This window comes from Macaca fascicularis, chromosome 6, assembly GCF_037993035.2.
Source record: "Macaca fascicularis isolate 582-1 chromosome 6, T2T-MFA8v1.1".
Lineage (NCBI taxonomy): Eukaryota > Metazoa > Chordata > Mammalia > Primates > Cercopithecidae > Macaca > Macaca fascicularis.
In genome coordinates, this window is record NC_088380.1 from 75,109,783 (window position 1) to 75,127,607 (window position 17,825).

The window sequence follows — 17,825 nt, forward strand, 5'->3', positions numbered from 1 at the left end:
CTTATTTTCTTTCTTTCTTTTTTTTTTGTAAGACAGAGTCGCGCTTTGTTGCCCAGGCTGGAGTGCAGTGGAGCGATCTCGGCTTACTGCAAGCTCTGCCTAATGGGTTCATGCCGTTCTCCTGCCTCAGCCTCCCAAATAGCTGGGACTACAGACACCCGCCACCACGCCCAGCTAATTTTTTCTATTTTTAGTAGAGAGAGGGTTTCACTGTGTTAGCCAGGGTGGTCTCGATCTCCTGACCTCGTGATCTGCCCACCTCGGCCTCCCAAAGTGCTGGGATTACAGGTGTGAGCCACTGGGCCTGGCACTTCTTTATGGATAAAATGGAAACACCTCTTCTGGCATCCACCAATGTCATCAACTTGGTTGGTGTTCTAGGCACTGTCCAATGGAGTCCCTGAAAGTTTTTTCTCAACCCCAAAGCTGAGCATCCATTTTTGCCCTTTCTAGAGTAGAATCCACTGGATCTTCCAATCCTATCTCCTTTCTGTCTGAGACTTCCTCTCTAGGCCATTTCACCTTGTGTTCTCTTTCTCTCTTTTGAACACACAATTTTTACTAAAAGGGCCTCTAAGAGCTCTGCTGTTAAGAAACCAGGGTGACTTGGCACAGTGACTCATGTTTGTAATCCCAGCACTTTGGGAGGCCAAGTTGGGCGGATCACCTGAGGTCAGGAGTTTGAGACCAGCCTGGCCAACATGGCAAAACCCTGTTTCTACTAAAAGTACAAAAATTGCTGGGCACGGTGACTCACACCTGTAATCCCAGCGCTTTGGGAGGATGAGACGGGCGGATCCCAAGGTCAGGAGATTGAGACCATCCTGGCTAACACGGTGAAACCCCATCTCTACTAAAAATACAAAAAATTAGCCAGGCGTGGTGGCGGGAGCCTATAGTCCCAGCTACTCGGGAGGCTGAGGCGGGAGAATGACGTGAACCCAGGAGGCGGAGCTTGCAGTGAGCCGAGATTGCGCCACTGCACTCCAGCCTGGGCGACAGAGCAAGACTCCATCTCAAAGAAAAAAATATGTATACAAAAATTAGCCAGGCATGGTGGCACACACCTGTATGTAACCATAGCTACCTGGGAGACTGAGGCACAAGAATTGCTTGAACCGGGAGGCGGTGGCTGCAGTGAGCTGAGATCATGCCACTGTACTCCAGCCTGAGCAACAGAGCGAGACTCCATCTCAAAAAAAAAAAAGAAAGAAAAGAAAAGAAAGATACTAAAAAATGAAAATACTATAAAAATACTGAACATCAGGAAGCGTTTCTTTCTGATAGTAAATTTGTTTGCTTCCCTCTTCATATAATGAAAACAATGTAACTCGTTTCCTTTTCTGTTTTTTTGGTTTTTGGTTTTTGTTTTTTTTTTGAGAGGGAGTCTCGCTCTGTCGCCCAGACTGGAATGCAGTGGGACAATCTCGGCTCACTGCAACCTCTGCCTCCCAGATTCAGGCGATTCTCCTGCCTCAGCCTCCCAAGTAGTTGGGATTATAGGCAGGCACCACCACGCCTGGCTAATTTTTGTATTTTTAGTAGAGATGGGGTTTCACCATACTGGCCGGGTTGGTCTCGAACACCTGACCTCATGATCTGCTGGCCTCAGCCTGCCAAAGTGCTGGGATTCCGGGCGTGAGCCACCGCACCTGGCCAACTCATTTCCTTTTCTAATCCACTCAGTGGTTACTTACAATTAAATCATCCCAAATTGCCAGTATCATTACTTTCTCTTTCTATTTAAGTAGCCTTGTTCCATTTTTATCCTTGAATTTTTTTGAATTACATTTTTTATTTTTTTATGGTTAGTTGGGGGTGTGAATTCCAAATAGGTAAGTTCTTTTTTTTTTTTTTTTTTTTTTTTTTTTTTTGAGACAGAGTCTCGCTCTGCCGCCCAGGCTGGAGTGCAGTGGCGTGATCTTGGCTCACTGCAAGCTCCGCCTCCCGGGTTCACGCCATTCTCCTGCCTCAGCCTCCCGAGTAGCTGGGACTACAGGCGCCCGCCACCTCGCCCGGCTAGTTTTTTTGTATTTTTTAGTAGAGACGGGGTTTCACTGTGTCAGCCAGGATGGTCTCGATCTCCTGACCTCATGATCCGCCCGTCTCGGCCTCCCAAAGTGCTGGGATTACAGGCTTAAGCCACCGCGCCCGGCCATAGGTAAGTTCTTAAGACTGCGTGTCTGGCATTGCATCATCTACCTTTGACATGTACATGATTGGGGCTGGAGTGTGTTTTACCTACTATGTATTACCATATCCCAAATGTGCTTCCCTTAGCTATTATAGAAACGTTCAGAACAACTTTGTGACTATAAAACATGTAATTGTGATGTGAAATGTTAACTCTTATTTCCACTTTTCTTCCTCCTGTCTTGCTCCCCATTTTCTTCTCCTTCTTCTTCTTCTTTTTTTTTTTTTTTTTTTGAGCCAGAGTCTCACTCTGTCACCCAGGCTGGAGTGCAGTACTGCAATCACAGCTCCCTGTAACCTCTACCTCCTGGACTCAAGCAATCCTCCCACCTCAGCCTCCAACCCTTCCAAGTAGCTACTAGCGGACTACAGGCACACACCACTGCACCTGCCAGATTTTTTTTTTTTTGGACAGAGTCTCAGTCTGTTGCCCAAGCTGGAGTGCAGTGCTACAATCTTGGCTCACTGCAACCTCCGCCTCCAAGGCCCAAGCAATTCTCCTGCCTCAGCCTCCCAAGGAGTTGGGATTACAGGTACCCACCACCACACCCAGCTAATTTTTGTATTTTTTATTATTTTTTTTTTTTTTGAGACGGAGTCTCGCGCTGTGTCACCCAGGCTGGAGTGCAGTGGCGCGATCTCGGCTCACTGCAAGCTCCGCCTCCCAGGTTCACGCCATTCTCCTGCCTCAGCCTCCGAGTAGCTGGGACTACAGGCGCCCGCCACCACGCCCGGCTAGTTTTTTGTATTTTTAGTAGAGACGGGGTTTCACCATGTTAGCCAGGATGGTCTCGATCTCCTGACCTCGTGATCCACCCGCCTCGGCCTCCCAAAGTGCTGGGATTATAGGCTTGAGCCACCGCGCCCGGCCTAATTTTTGTATTTTTAGTAGAGATGGGGTTTCACCATGTTGGCCAGGCTGGTTTCGAACTCCTGACCTCAAGTGTTCCGCCCACCTCGGTTTCCCAAAGTGCTGGGATTACAGGCGTGAGCCACTGTGCCTGGCCTTAAACTTTTTATAGAGACAGAGTCTTGCCATGATGGCCAGGCTGGTCTTGAACTCCTGGCCTCATGTGATCCTCCCGCTTTGGCCTCTGGAAGTGCTGGGATTATAGGTTTGAGACAGCTCACCTGATCTTCCTCCCCATTTTCTAAGAATAAATTCAGAGGATTTTTTTCTACCTATATTTATTAATAAATCCTCTTTTTCTCCCTAACTGCAGTGTGAAATGGCCACCAGTGGTGACAGACAAAGAGACTCAGAAGTTAATTTCAAGGAATTGAGAACAGCAAAAATGAAACCTGAACTACTGAGTGGACACATCCCCCCAGGCCACATTCCTAAGCCTATCGTGATGCCCGACTATGTGGCGTGAGTATCAGTCTGAATTCTTCCTCAAGGTAGAAGTTGAGGGGCCCCATTTGGTCCTTTCATTTTCCAGTTTGTCTCCAAGTTAATACTCTGTGCTTGAAATCATGTATGTAAATAGTTGTTACCTGAGAGGTAATGTATTGAATTGAAGGTACAATATGATCAGTAAGGAATAAGCTAAGCCGATTTCCCATTCAGCTTCTTTTAGTGAAACGATTATATCTTTGGTTTATGTTTTTCCCCCAGAAAATACCCTGTGATTCAGACAGATGATGAGCGAGAACGCTATAAAGCTGTGTTCCAAGACCAGTTTTCAGAGTACAAAGAGCTGTCTGCAGAAGTTCAGGCCGTCCTGAGGAAGTTCGATGAGCTGGATGCAGTGATGAGCAGATTGCCCCATCATTCGGAAAGCCGACAGGTTAGTGTGTGCAGCTGCCTAGGAGGAGCACTGAAATCTAGAGGATGAATACAACCTGGCTTTTTTTTTTTTTTTTCTGTGAGACAGAGTCTTGTTCTGTTGCCAGGCCGGAGTGCAGTGGCACAATCTTGGCTTGCTGCAACCTCCACCTCCTGGGTTCAAGTGATTCTCCTGCCTCAGCCTCCCGAGTAGTTGGGATTACAGGCATGTGCCGCCACACCCAGCTAATTTTTTTGTATTTTTAGTGGAGATGTGGTTTCGCCATGTTGGCCAGGATGGTCTCAACTCCTGGCCTCAAGTAATCCACCCACGTTGGCCTCCCAGAGTGCTGCGATTACAGGCATGAGCCACTGCATTCAGCATGAAATCTGGGTTTTTTTTTTTTTTGAGATGGAGTCTTACTCTGTTACCCAGGCTGGAGTGCAGTGGCGTGATCTCAGCTCACTGCAAGCTCCACCTCCTGGGTTCATGCCATTCTCTTGCCTCAGCCTCCCGAGTAGCTGGGACTACAGGTGCCCGCCACCGTGTCCAGCTAATTTTTTTATATTTTTAGTAGAGACGGGGTTTCACCATGTTAGCTAGGATGGTCTCGATCTCCTGATCTCGGGATCCATCCGCCTCGGCCTCCCAAAGTGCTGGGATTACAGGCGTGAGCTACCGCGCCTGGCCCCCAAAATTTGGCTTTTAAAAAAATTTATAACCATTTACATGTGCTTTCTGTGTCTAGGAAAGCATTTGAGATCCTCAAGGTGTCTAGTCAAGATGACAATTCAAATTATGTAACTTAATATCTTTTGTCTTTAATTATTAAACAGTATTTTTTCTTTTTGTTTTTCACTCTGTGCTTACCCATATTTTATTTTCTTAAGTAAAATATAAATTTGCCTAAGATACATACCAAGTCAGGCAGGGTCCCAAAGGAGACAGATGGCACATTCAAACTAGGATAATTCACAAAGGTTTATTCAGAAAGTGAGTGTAGGGAAGCCACCAGGGGCATTGCATTCCCCTGCTAAGCCAGAGCCCAGCAGTTAGCACTCCAGGCGCAAAGGCAGAGCACCCACTGAGTAAGAGTGGAGAGCAGAAATGGCCAGGCACAGTGGCTTATGCCTGTAATCCCAACACTTTGAGAGGCCAAGGCGGGCAGATTGCTTGAACCCAGGCATGCAAGACCCTGGACAACATGGTGAAACCCCATCTCTACAAAAAATATAAAAATTAGCCAGGCGTGATGGCATGCACCTGTAGACCCAGCTACTCAGGAGGCTGAGGTGCGAGGATTGCCTGAACCCAGGAGGTCGAGGTTGCAGTGAGCTGTGATTTTGCCACTACACTCCAGCCTGGTGGACAGAGTGAGACCATGTCTCAAAAACAAAAAACAAAACAAAAAAAAGAGCAGATATGAGATATGCTACAAATGTGAGCTGCTGGGCACACACATCAGACTGGTAGCTGTGATTATGACATAGAGGAAAACCAGGAGTAGAAATGGTGGTTAGAGGGGACTTAAGCTTTTTTGTAGTGCTCTTCCTCACCCCCCACATTTTTCACATTTTGAAATAGGAGTATTGAAATAGGAATGCCTTATAACCTGTGCCATTTTTAAATTTTTATTTATTTATTTATTTTTTGAGATGGAATTTTGCTCTTGTTGCCCAGGCTGGAATGCCATGGCATGATCTCAGTTCACTGCAACCTCCACCTCCCAGGTTCAAGCTATTCTCCCACCTCAGCCTCCCAAGTAGCTGGGATTACAGGCATGTGCCACCATGCCCAGCTAATTTTGTACTTTTAGTAGAGATGGGGTTTCACCATGTTGGTCAGGCTGGTCTCGAACTCCTGACCTTATGATCTGCCCGCCTCAGCCTCCCAAAGTGCTAGGATTACAGGCGTGAGCCACCGCACCTGGCCACCTGTGCCATTTTTAAATCAGATGTACTCTTTTTTTTTTTTTTTTTTTTTTTTTTTTTTGAGACGGAGTCTTGCTCTGTTGCTCTGTCACCCAGACTGGAGTGCAGTGGCGCAATCTCAGCTCACTGTCACCTTTCCCTCCCAGGTTACGTGATTCTCCTACCTCAGCTTCCCAAGTAAATGGGACTATAGGTGTATGCCCAGCTAATGTTTGTATTTTTAGTAGAGGCAGCGTTTCCCCATTTTGGCCAGGCTGGTCTTGAACTCCTGACCTCAGATGATCCGCCCACCTCAGCCTCCCAAAGTGTTGGTATTACAGGTGTGAGCCCCTGCATCTGGCCCAGATGTACTCTTTTTAATTGAGATCTCATTCACATATAATAAATCTACCCTTTTAAAGTATACAATTCGGTGAATTTTAGTATAGTTACAGAGTGGTGCAATCAGCACCACTCAAATTCCAGAACAGTTTAATCACTCCAAAAAGAAATCCTGTATTGGCGGGGGGCAGTGGCTCATGCCTGTAATCCCAGCACTTTGGGATGCTGAGGCAGGCAGATCACTTGAGGTCAGGAATTTGAGACCAGCCTGGCCAACATGGTGAAACGCTGTCTCTACTAAAAATACAGAAATTAGTTGGGCGCATTGGCGGGCTGAGTAATCTCAGCTACTTGCGAGACTGAGGCAGGAGAATCACTTGAACCCAGGAGGTAGAGGTTGTCCAGCCTGGGCACCAGAGCGAGATCCTGTCTCAAAAAAAAAAAAGAAAAGAAAAGAAAAAAAAAGAAACTGTTACCCATTACATAACTGCTAATAATTAGCAGTTATTTCCCATTCTCAGCTCTGTCCAGCCATTGACAACCAGTAATCTACTTTCTGTCTGAATGGATTTGCCTAGTTTGAACATTTCATATAAATCCTTTGTGTCTGGCTTCTTCATTTTGCATAATGTTTTCAAGGTTCATCCATATTTTAGCATAAGTCAATACTTATTCCTTTTTGTGGTGGAATAATATTCTGCTATATGGATATACCACATTTTGTTTATCTATTTATCAAGAGATAGACATTTGGTCTTTTCCAAATGTCTATATAGACATTTCCACTCATTGGCTGTTATGAATAATGCTGGTGGGAATATATTTGTGTACTATTCTCTTTTTAAAAGAGGCTGTATTAATCTATTACATGTATAATTAAATTTTAAAAACTTTGTAAAAACTAAATGTTGGTCTGGCTGTGGTAGCACATGGCTGTAGTGCCAGCTACTCGGGAGGCTGAGGCAGGAGAGTCACGTGAACCCAGGAGGCGGAGGTTGCAGTGAGCTGAGATCGTGCCACTGCACTCCAGCCTGGGCGACAGAACCAAACCAAAACAAAACAAAACCAAAAAAACTAAATGTCAAATTTATGTATGGGAACACACACACACACACCCACCCATATATATATAATTTTTTTACCTGAGAAGTTGGGTATCTTTGTTTCGACCACAGACTCTGTTAAGTGTACATTTAAATCACTTATCATTATGAGTTAACTAAGCCAAATGTGTATTGCAGTGACGTTTTCCTAACCCTGGAGCAATGGAATGGTGTTGGCTAAGAGACACCAGTACAGGAAGCAAGAGAAATTCAGCAAATATTGAGGTTGAATGTCAGTACCATTTGGAAAATAAGCAAGGCCCACGGGTCTAAGATGGGTGACCTAGGTTAGAGGCCGTCAAAGGAGTGCAGGAAGCCATGAGGCCCCAGGAATCTGGATCAGCACAGGTTGAGAGGAGCAGGCTTATTGGGAGAAATAATGCAGAAAATCCTGACCTGCAAGTCCGGGCGTGGTGGCTCACACCTGTAATCCTAGCACTTTGGGAGGCTGAGGCAGGTGGATCACGTGAGGTTGGGAGTTTGAGACCAGCGTGACCAACACAGAGAAGCCCCATCTCGGCCAGGTGCAGTGGCTCATGCCTGTAATCCCAGCACTTTGGGAGGCCAAGGCAGGTGGATCACCTGAGGTCAGGAGTTCTAGACCAGCCTGGCCAACATTGTGAAACCCCATCCCTACTAAAAATACAAAAATTAGCCGGGCATGGTGGCACGTGCCTGTAATTCCAGCTACTCGGGAGGCAGAGAAAAGAGAATTGCTTGAACCTGGGAGTCGTAGGTTGCAGTGATCCGAGATCGCGCCACTGCACTCTAGCCTGGGCGACAGAGCAAGACTTCATCTCAAAAAAAAAAAAAGAAATTCCGTCTCAACTAAAAATACAAAATTAGCCAGGTGTGGTGGCGCATTCCTGTAATCCCAGCTACTCGGGAGGCTGAGGTGGGAGAATCACTTGAACCTGGAGGCAGAGGTTGCAGCGCGCCAAGATCTCACCATTGCACTCCAGCCTGGGCAATAAGAGCGAAACTGTGTCTCAAAAGAAAAAAAAAAAAAAACAGTCGGGGTGCGGTGGCTCACGCCTATAATCCCAGCACTTTGGGAGGCTGAGGCGGGTGGATCATTAGGTCAGGAGATCGAGACCTGCCTGGCCAACATAGTGAAACCCCGTCCCTACTAAAAATACAAAAAATTAGTCAGGCGTGGTGGAGGGTGCCTATAATCCCAGCTACTCGGGAGGCTGAGGCAGGAAAATGGCTTGAACCTGGGAGGCAGAGGTTGCAGTGAGATGAGATTGTGCCATCGCACTCCAGCCTGGGTGACAGAGCGAGACTCCATCTCACCAAAAAAAAAAAAAAAAAGAAAATCTTAACCTGTAATCTTTGAGCCAACACCCAGTGGTATCTGGTTTGTGTGCTTTAAAATGGACAAGGGCTGCAGCACGTGGTCTGCAGTTGGGAAATCAAGAGGGTCCTGATGACAGTACAGGCTGAGACCAAGTCTTCCCATGATGTTTCCACCCAGTATCAACAACAGCCATTACCTGTGATTTTTTTTTTTTTTTTTTTTTTTTTGAGACGGAGTCTCGCTGTGTTTCCCAGGCTGGAGTGCAGTGGCGTGATCTTGGCTCACTGCAAGCTCCGCCTCCCGGGTTCACGCCATTCTCCCGCCTCAGCCTCCCAAGTAGCTGAGACTACAGGCGCCCGCCACCACGCCCGGCTAGTTTTTTGTATTTTTAGTAGAGACGGGGTTTCACCATGTTAGCCAGGATGGTCTCGATCTCCTGACCTCGTGATCCACCCGCCTCGGCCTCCCAAAGTGCTGGGATTACAGGCTTGAGCCACCGCACCCGGCTACCTGTGATTTTTAACAAGACAGGGCTTGTAAGTAACCCAATGGCAGGCCTGTGGTTATTATTATCAGTGTATCCTCCAGTCCTTATCTAAAGTAGAAATATTAACCGTATTACAAAAGTTAGCTTCTCCTTGGCCACAGGCTGAGCTTTGTCCTGGGCAGGAGTCCACAGGCTCATTCATTTTCCCACCATGTCCCCATGGAAGCATGTGAGGCATTTCAAAGTCCAGTGGGCCTGTTTGGAGGCAGGTTCTCTCACAGACATGGTTGTGCACCCCTGAAAAGTAGTCACATGACTTTTCTGAGCCCATAAAATAGAAATATTGCCCCAAACAATCCCTCTGGTCCTCACCACTCCTTAAATTCAGTGACAGACTCTAGATGGATGTTACAGCTCATCTCTGCCTGCATCTCCAGCACAGCAGTGCTAACCCTAGCAGTAAGTTTATTCCTTGTCCAGGATCTGTTATTACAGATTGCAATTAAATCACCAGGTTTATTTTCAAAACTGCTGGCAAGCATTGAAAACACAAACATACTGATGATCTCAGTCTGTAAAAGAGATTGAAGAATTAAAATTGTTCGGGCAAGGGGGCTCATGGCTGTAATGCCCACACTTTGGGAGTCAAGGCAGGATGATTGCTTGAAGTCAGGAGTTCAAGATGAGCTTGGGCAATATAGCAAGACCACGTCTACTCATAAAAAAATAAAAATTAGCAGCCGGGCATGGTGGCTCACACCTGTAATCCCAGCACTTCGAGAGGCTGAGATGGGTGAATCACAAGGTCAGGAGTTCAAGACGAGCCTGGCCAACGTGGTGAAACCCCATCTCTACTAAAAATACGAAAAATTACCTGGGCGTAGTGGTGGGCACCTGTAATCCCAGCTACTTGGGAGGCTGAGGCAGGAGAATCGCTTGAACCCAGGAGGGGAAGGTTGCAGTGAGCCAAGATCGCACCACTACACTTCAGCCTGGGCGACAGAATGAGACTCCATCTCAAAAATAAATAAAAAATAAATAAATTAATTAATTAAAATAAAAATTAGCCAGGCCTGATGATGTGCCGTATAATCCCAGCTACTTGGGAGGCTGAGACAGGAGGATCACTTGAACCCAAGAAGTTTTGGTTACAGTAAGCTATTGCACCACTGCACTCCAGCTTGGGCAACAGAGCAAGACCCTGTCTCAAAAAAAAAAAAAAGAAAGAAAGAAAATATACTGGGAAAAGGATATGGATCAGTGATGGAAAAGGTTCTCAGGGCAAGCTTTTATTTTATTATTATTTTATTTTATTTTATTTATTTTTTTTGAGACGGAGTCTCACTCTGTCGCCCAGGCTGGAGTGCAGTGGCCGGATCTCAGCTCACTGCAAGCTCTGCCTCCCGGGTTTACGCCATTCTCCTGCCTCAGCCTCCCGAGTAGCTGGGACTACAGGCGCCCGCCACCTCGCCCAGCTAGTTTTTTGTATTTTTTAGTAGAGACGGGGTTTCACTGTGTTAGCCAGGATGGTCTCGATCTCCTGACCTCGTGATCCACCCGTCTCGGCCTCCCAAAGTGCTGGGATTACAGGCTTGAGCCACCGCGCCCGGCCTTATTATTATTTTATTTATTTATTTTTGAGACAGAGTCTCACTCTGTTGCCCAGGCTGGAGTGCAGTGGTGTGATCTTGGCTCACTGCAACCTCCGCCTCCTGGGTTCAAGTGATTCTACTGTCTTGGCCTACTGAGTGACTGAGATTACAGGTGTGAGCCACCATGCCTGGCTAATTTTTGTATTTTTAGTAGAGAGGGGGTTTTGCCATGTTGGCCAGGCTGGTCTCAAACTCCTGAACTCAGGTGACCCACCCACCTCAGCCTCCCAAAGTGCTGGGATTACAGGTGTAGGACAAGCTTTTAGAACTATAAATTATTGGCTGGGCACAGTGGCTCACACCTGTAATCCCAGTACTTTGGGAGGCCAAGGTGGGCAGATAACTTGAGGCCAGGAGTTCGAGACCACCCTAGGAAACATGGCAAAACCCCATCTCTACTAAAAATACAAAAATTAGCTGGGCATGGTGACGCACACCTGTAGTTCCAGCTACTTGGAAGGCTGAGGCTCAATAATAGCTTGAGCCAGAGACGTGGGAGGTTGCAGTGAGCTGAGATCATGCTACTGCACTCCAGCCTGGGTGACAGAGGGAGACTGTCTTGGAAAAAAAAAAAAACCTATAAGTTATTATATTTATTTATTAGGTTTGCTTTGTCTGACAATCCCTATGCATAGGTGTGCATGGATGAATGAGGGCATTGCTGTAGTAATCTGTTTCCTTTGGATAGACCGTTCAATTCCTTAACAAAGTTCATATTTATTATAAAACTTAGGAAAAAGTTACAAGGAGCCTTATATTAGCTATTTTCAAAAGTTACATACTGTCAAACTGCTTAACCCCAACACCTAATAACTCGAAAAAGAACTTTCCAAAGGGGATGAACTTTCCAAAAAGGATGTACATAATCATAACTAATGTGGTTATTATGTGGCAAGCACTTTATAAGGATCATTTCAAATAAGTGAACCTTCTTACAACCCTTTGAGGTCATTATGGTTTTATTTCCATTTTTCCAATAAGGAAACTGAGCTTGCCAGCTGTGTGACCCTGGGCAAGCTGTGTATCCTCCCTAAGGGCCTGGGGCTTGGGTCTGGTTGCATGTGGTCAGGGCCCTTTCTTTTATTGCCTGGGCCTAGCAGATAGTAAGCTCTCAAATATTTGCCTGTGAAATGAATTTTTGTGTGTCACTGTTTTCATTATTTTCTTAGTTAAAATTGTTTTTTGTTCTAATTCTCAGTGTGCTTTGAGATATGATTTGAGTAAATGCAAATGTTTTAACTTAAGTATACAATATATTATTTTTAGGAACATGAGAGAATTTCAAGAATCCATGAAGAGTTTAAGAAAAAAAAGAATGTGAGTAAAACAGTTTTCTTCTTCAAACTGTATTCTTATCCAGGTACATATGTGATAATTGACAGACTCTAGATTCTGTTAGCTAAAATAGTTCCTTTTTGTATTTCGTGAGATGCTCCTTTTAAGGGAAAATGGCTGCTGGATGCCATTTCTTGTCATGTCTGTTCTGAATACATTTTGCTGTGTCCTGATTTAGCAACCTAGGGAAATGAGCATTGATCAGGAATTCTCCACCTGTTCCTTCAAAAAGATGAACTGATTTTACATCTTTCCAGCTCTAACTTAATCTCAAAATCAGTAGAGGTGGCTGGACACTGGCTCAGGACTGTAATCTCAGCACTTTGGGAGGCCAAGGCGAGTGGAACGCCTGAGCCCAGGAGTTTGAGACCAGCCTGGGCAACATGGCGAAACCTTGTCTCTACAAAAAAATACAAACATTAGCCGGTAATGGTGGCACACGCCTGTAGCCCCACCTACTTGGGAGGCTGAAATGGGAGGATCACTTGAGCCTGGGAGGCAGAGGTTGCGCTGGGAGACAGAGTACGCCACTCCACTCTAGCCTGGGCAACAAAGTGAAACCCTGTCTCAAAAGGAAAAAAAAAAATCCGTCAAGGCTGTAGAGACCATTTGTTAATATTTTCTATACTTATTACTTTTTTTTAAAGAGATGGGGTCTTGGCATATTGCCTAAGCTGGCCTCAGACACCTGGGCTCAAGCAATCCTTCCACCTCAGCCTCCTGAGTTGCTGGGACTACAGGCACATGCCACTGTACCTGGCTTTATTTACTTTTTTATGTACATCAGATAGTAAAATGAAAGGTGCCTCAGCTCTTCGTACTTCTGTTTGATTTTGCTGTGAATCTAAAACTGCTCTAAAAAAAAGTACATTTAAAAAGTGTGTAAAGAGCTTAACTATTACTCTGAGTTCGGAATCTGCTATAGAGACTTTCGTTGTGTATGATCATTTCCTGTGTGACAATGTATGTTTCTGGTTTTTTTTACTGAGGAAGCCAAGAGCCAAAATAATGCTTATATTTCTTTTACAGGATCCTACATTTCTGGAAAAAAAAGAACGCTGTGATTACCTAAAGAATAAACTTTCTCACATAAAGCAAAGAATTCAAGAATATGATAAAGTAATGAATTGGGATGTACAAGGTTATTCTTAACCCTTATTTGAAACCACTTTTTATTTTATTTTATTTTATTTTATTTTGAGATGAACTCTCGCTCTGTCACCTAGGCTGGAGTGCAGTGGTACGATCTCGGCTCACTGCAACCTCCACCTCCCGGATTCAAGCAATTCTCCTGCCTTAGCCTCCCCAGTAGCTGGGATTACAGGCATGCACCACCACGCCCAGCTAATTTTTGTGTCTTTAGTAGAGAGGGGGTTTCACCGTGTTGGTCAGGCTGGGGAACTACTTTTTTTTTTTTTTTTAATAGCAGATTTACTATTTATTTACTGCCTTTTTGATGCTAGCCTCTGTGGTAGGTAAGCAAGTGCTTCCCGAATCAGCTTCCAGTTGGTTTAACCAGTATGCAACATTAACGATTTTACTCAGACATTTTTAAACACATTCAGATGTACCAAGGGCCTTTGCTAAGAATGGAAAAAATCCTGTGTTCATCTGTGACCAATTTCATATTCGTCTATCGCATTTAAATGTGTCATCATTTTAGAGATTGTATCCTGGCGGTGTGATGGGCAAGTGGACTATCAATTCTGGTGCTAGTTTTTCCTTTTTCACTCAGGCAGGTTCCTAGGATTTTTCTAGGACAAATTTCTCTTCCTAGAGAAATTCCTAGGGGATTTCTAAAGGATTTTTCTAAGGGAAAATGGGTGACATCTTTCAGAGGTGTTATTTATTTCCTTGAAAGGTATTTGAATCCCAGATCAACATTTTCAGACATCCTGATCTTGGGCAAATTGCTTAATATCTCTGTGCCCGTTTCCTCTTCTGTAAAATGGGACTAACAATAGTCCCTTCCTCGTAGAGTTGTTAGAATTAAAGGAGTTACTAATATGGTAAGAACTATATTAGTGTTTGTGAAATCTACGGAAGTGTTTGTGAAATGAATAAATTATAAAGAATGAGTCTCAAGAAAAGGTCCTTAATGAGCAAGCCCAACTTACTTAACCAAGAGCCTAAGTGTCTGGTGCCTTTCTGTTTTGTGGTGTTAACTCATGGCCTTAGCCTGATGCTTCCCTGTGTCTCTGTGGCCCCTGGGGTTCCACATGGCCTCCCTGTCTTTCTTCAGTGTGACTGTACATCTCTCCATCTCCCCATAGTCCAGCCTGCCCTGGACACATTGAATTGTATGAATGGTATTGCTTTTCTTTCCTTTTCTTTTTTTTGAGACGGAGTCTCGCTCTGTTGCCCAGGCTGGAGTGCAGTGGCGCCATCTCGGCTCACTGCAAGCTCCGCCTCCCGGGTTCACGCCATTCTCCTGTCTCAGCCTCCCAAGTAGCTGGGACTACAGGCCCCCGCTACCACGCCTGGCTAATTTTTTGTATTTTTAGTAGAGATGGGGTTTCACCGTGTTAGCCAGGATGGTCTCGATCTCCTGACCTCATGATCTGCTCCCCTCGGCCTCCCAAAGTGCTGGGATTACAGGCGTGAGCCACCGCGCCCAGCTGTTATTCCTTTTCTATCCCCTTTGGACATATGTGCTACAGTCCCACGATGTGGCATTTCCTTGGAAACTTCCTTTGAATTTTTGGGATGCTTCTTTCCTTCCTTCCTTCCTTGCTTCCTTCCTTGCTTCCTTCTTTCCTTCCTTCTTTCCTTTCCTTTCCTTTCCTTTTTTCCTTCTTTCTTTCTTTCTTCTTTTCTTTCTTTCTTTCTTTCTTCTTTTCTTTCTTTCTTTCTTTCGAGACAGAGTTTCGCTCTTGTTGCCCAGGCTGAAGTAAGTGGTATGATCTCGGCTCACTGCAACCTCTGCCTCCTGGGTTCAGGCAATTCTTCTGCCTCTGCCTCCCAAGTAGCTGGGATTACAGGCACCCACCACCATGCCCAGCTAATTTTTTGTGTTTTTAGTAGAGACAGGGTTTCACCATGTTGGCCAGGCTGGTCTCGAGCTCCTGACCTCAGATGGTCCACCAACCTCGGCCTGCCGAAGTGCTGGGATTCAGGTGTGAGCCACCATGCCCAGCAGGGATGCTTCATCTTTCTAAGAATTATCTTGGCTTTGGACTTTATTCATGAGAAATGTTTTATTTCTGTTAGTATGAACAATAGACCGCCTTAACAAAGTTTTTTTTTTTTTTAAACAAAATCGTTCTTGTTGGATTTTATTCAGCAGTATCTATCATGTAGATAAATTCCCAGGTGTAGCATTACAGCTTCTGACTAATATAGCTGCTATTCAAACAATTAATGTTCAAAGAGTTTTCTGAAGTGATGAAACCAAAGAAGAGCATGTGGAAAAGCAGAAGCTTAGAAAGTTGTGGTCACTGAATACACTCCCTAGTTTTTATTTGTCAGTGAAATCTTTACGCATTCATTGTTAATATTTTAATTCCATGGCTTCTCAGGCTGTACTGTGTCTGAAGGAGTAACACCTAGGGAAGCATGAGGCCCCTTATGGGACCCCCCAAATGGATCAACTTCACTTTCTCTTTTATGTATTGAGCCCTGTGTTAACATTTCACTTAAGAGCACTAGTGCTTTAAAAAAAAAAAAAAAAGAGGTAAAATATTACCATTTTGATTGTAGAGTTAGATTCGTGTCGAAGTGTTAAGGAAATTGAATTTTGTGAAACGTGTAAAATAAAGTTTATAAATGTAAATGCTAATCTTTGAAAAACCAGTGTAGTAACACTGATTTATAAATGCTGTGGTCAATTCCTTAGGTGCGTTAAAGTTTCAGTCACCTGTCGTGTGTGTGTGTGCCCTTTTATGTTTGCCTTTCTAGCATTCCTGTGTTCACTGTGCATGTTCTTGAAAATAGTTTCACTTGTCAGATAATAAACTGGAAAGTCATTGAAAACCTGTAGGTCACAGTGCTCAGGTGACTCACTGTTTCCCTTCCCCCATTATTTGCAACAATTCAAAGTCCAGGCCACTGTATTAGTTTCCTAGGGCTGCCATGACAATGTACTACAAACTGAGTCACTCAAAACAACCGAAATGTGTTGTCTCACAGACCTGCAGTCTAGAAGTCTGGAAGCAAGGTGTCAGCTGGGACATGCTCCCTCGAAAACCTGTAGGGGAGTCCTCTTCTAGTTTCCGGTGGTTTGCTGGCCATGTTTGACATTCCTTGGCTTGTAGATGCATCTCTCCAATCCTCCATTCTCGCATGGCCTTCTCCCTGTCTTGGCCACACCAGTCATATTGAATAAGAGGCCCACCTTCTCCAGAACGACCTCCTGTCAACTCATTACATTTGCTAGGATGCTATTTCCAAATAAGGTCACATTCTGAGATACTGGAGGTTAGGAACTTCAGCATTATCTTTTTGAGAGGCCACAATAGCTACCTTTGGCAAGTTACAAGATTCAGAAGGAAAAGTACTTCCCTGTACATTTTCTTTCTTCCATATGATTTTTTCTTTTATTTTTTGAGATGGAATCTCACTCTGTCACCCTGGCTGGAGTACAGTAGTGTGATCAGCTCACTGCAACCTCTGCCTCCTTGGTTCAAGCGATTCTCCTGCCTCAGCCTCCCAAGTAGCTGGGATTACAGGCACCCACTGCCACACCCAGCTAAATTCTATATTTTTAGTAGAGACGGGGTTTCATCTTATGTTGGCCAGGCTGTTCTTGAACTCCTGACCTCAAGTGATCTGCCCGTCTCGGCCTCCCAAAGCAGTCCCCCTGCCTCAGCCTTTCAGAGTGCTGGGATTACAGGTGTGAACCACCGCACCCAGCCCTTCCATATTATTTTAACATGTATTCTAATTTGAAAATTAACATGAGGATATGTCAGTAAATCTAAAACTTGAAAAAAGTATTTGCCAGTTACGTGTCAAATGCTTTTATTGTGCCAGATGTGTTAGCATTAAAGATACAGAAATCAGTGAAACAGGTGGAGACTTTGGGGATGGTAATGAAGTACATATCAGAAATTGTTTCTGATATTGAGATGCATCGAAGTTTGAAAGATACAACACAGGAAAAGTCTACAATTTTTTCTGACCATTTTTTTTAACTATTATAATTTTAAAAAATAATGAGTATAGGCCGGGCGCGGCGGCTCAAGCCTGTAATCCCAGCACTTTGGGAGGCCGAGATGGGCGGATCACGAGGTCAGGAGATCGAGACCATGCTGGCTAACACGGTGAAACCCGTCTCTATTAAAAAATACAAAAAATTAGCCGGGCGAGGTGGCGGGCGCCTGTGGTCCCAGCTACTCGGGAGGCTGAGGCGGGAGAATGGCGTGAACCCAGGAGGCGGAGCTTGCAGTGAGCTGAGATCTGGCCACTGCACTCCAGCCTGGGCGACAGAGCGAGACTCCGTCTCAAAAATAAATAAATAAATAAATAAATAATGAGTATAAAAGCTTAGAAAATAGAAAACAAATGTCCCACCAGTGTCAATTCTGCTCCCTGGCAGTATACACTGTTTGGAGTATACCTTCCCAGACCTTTGTGATGTGTATAATTACTTTATTTGTTTACAAAAATGGCTTTAGACATTTTATTTTATTTTTGAGATGAAGTGTTGCTCTGTCACCCAGGCTGGAGTGCAATGGCATGATCTTGGCTCACTGCAACCTCCACCTTCTGAGTTCAAGTGACTCTCCCACCTCAG

At 44.8% G+C, this 17,825-nt stretch overlaps 1 protein-coding gene across 3 annotated transcripts in view; it reads left to right on the forward strand.

Moving 5' to 3' along the window:
- Positions 1–15,868, forward strand: part of MARVELD2 (MARVEL domain containing 2) — a 32,902-nt gene extending 17,034 nt beyond the window's left edge. For all 3 annotated transcript variants that reach the window (XM_005557093.5, XM_005557095.5, XM_005557094.5), the window contains exons 4-7: positions 3,417–3,565; positions 3,812–3,983; positions 12,023–12,073; positions 13,121–15,868. In XM_005557093.5, the coding sequence (XP_005557150.1) occupies positions 3,417–3,565; positions 3,812–3,983; positions 12,023–12,073; positions 13,121–13,243 (495 nt within the window). In that variant the 3' untranslated portion in view covers positions 13,244–15,868. The remainder of the gene's footprint in view (positions 1–3,416; positions 3,566–3,811; positions 3,984–12,022; positions 12,074–13,120) is intronic.
- The last annotated feature ends 1,957 nt before the right edge of the window (positions 15,869–17,825 follow it).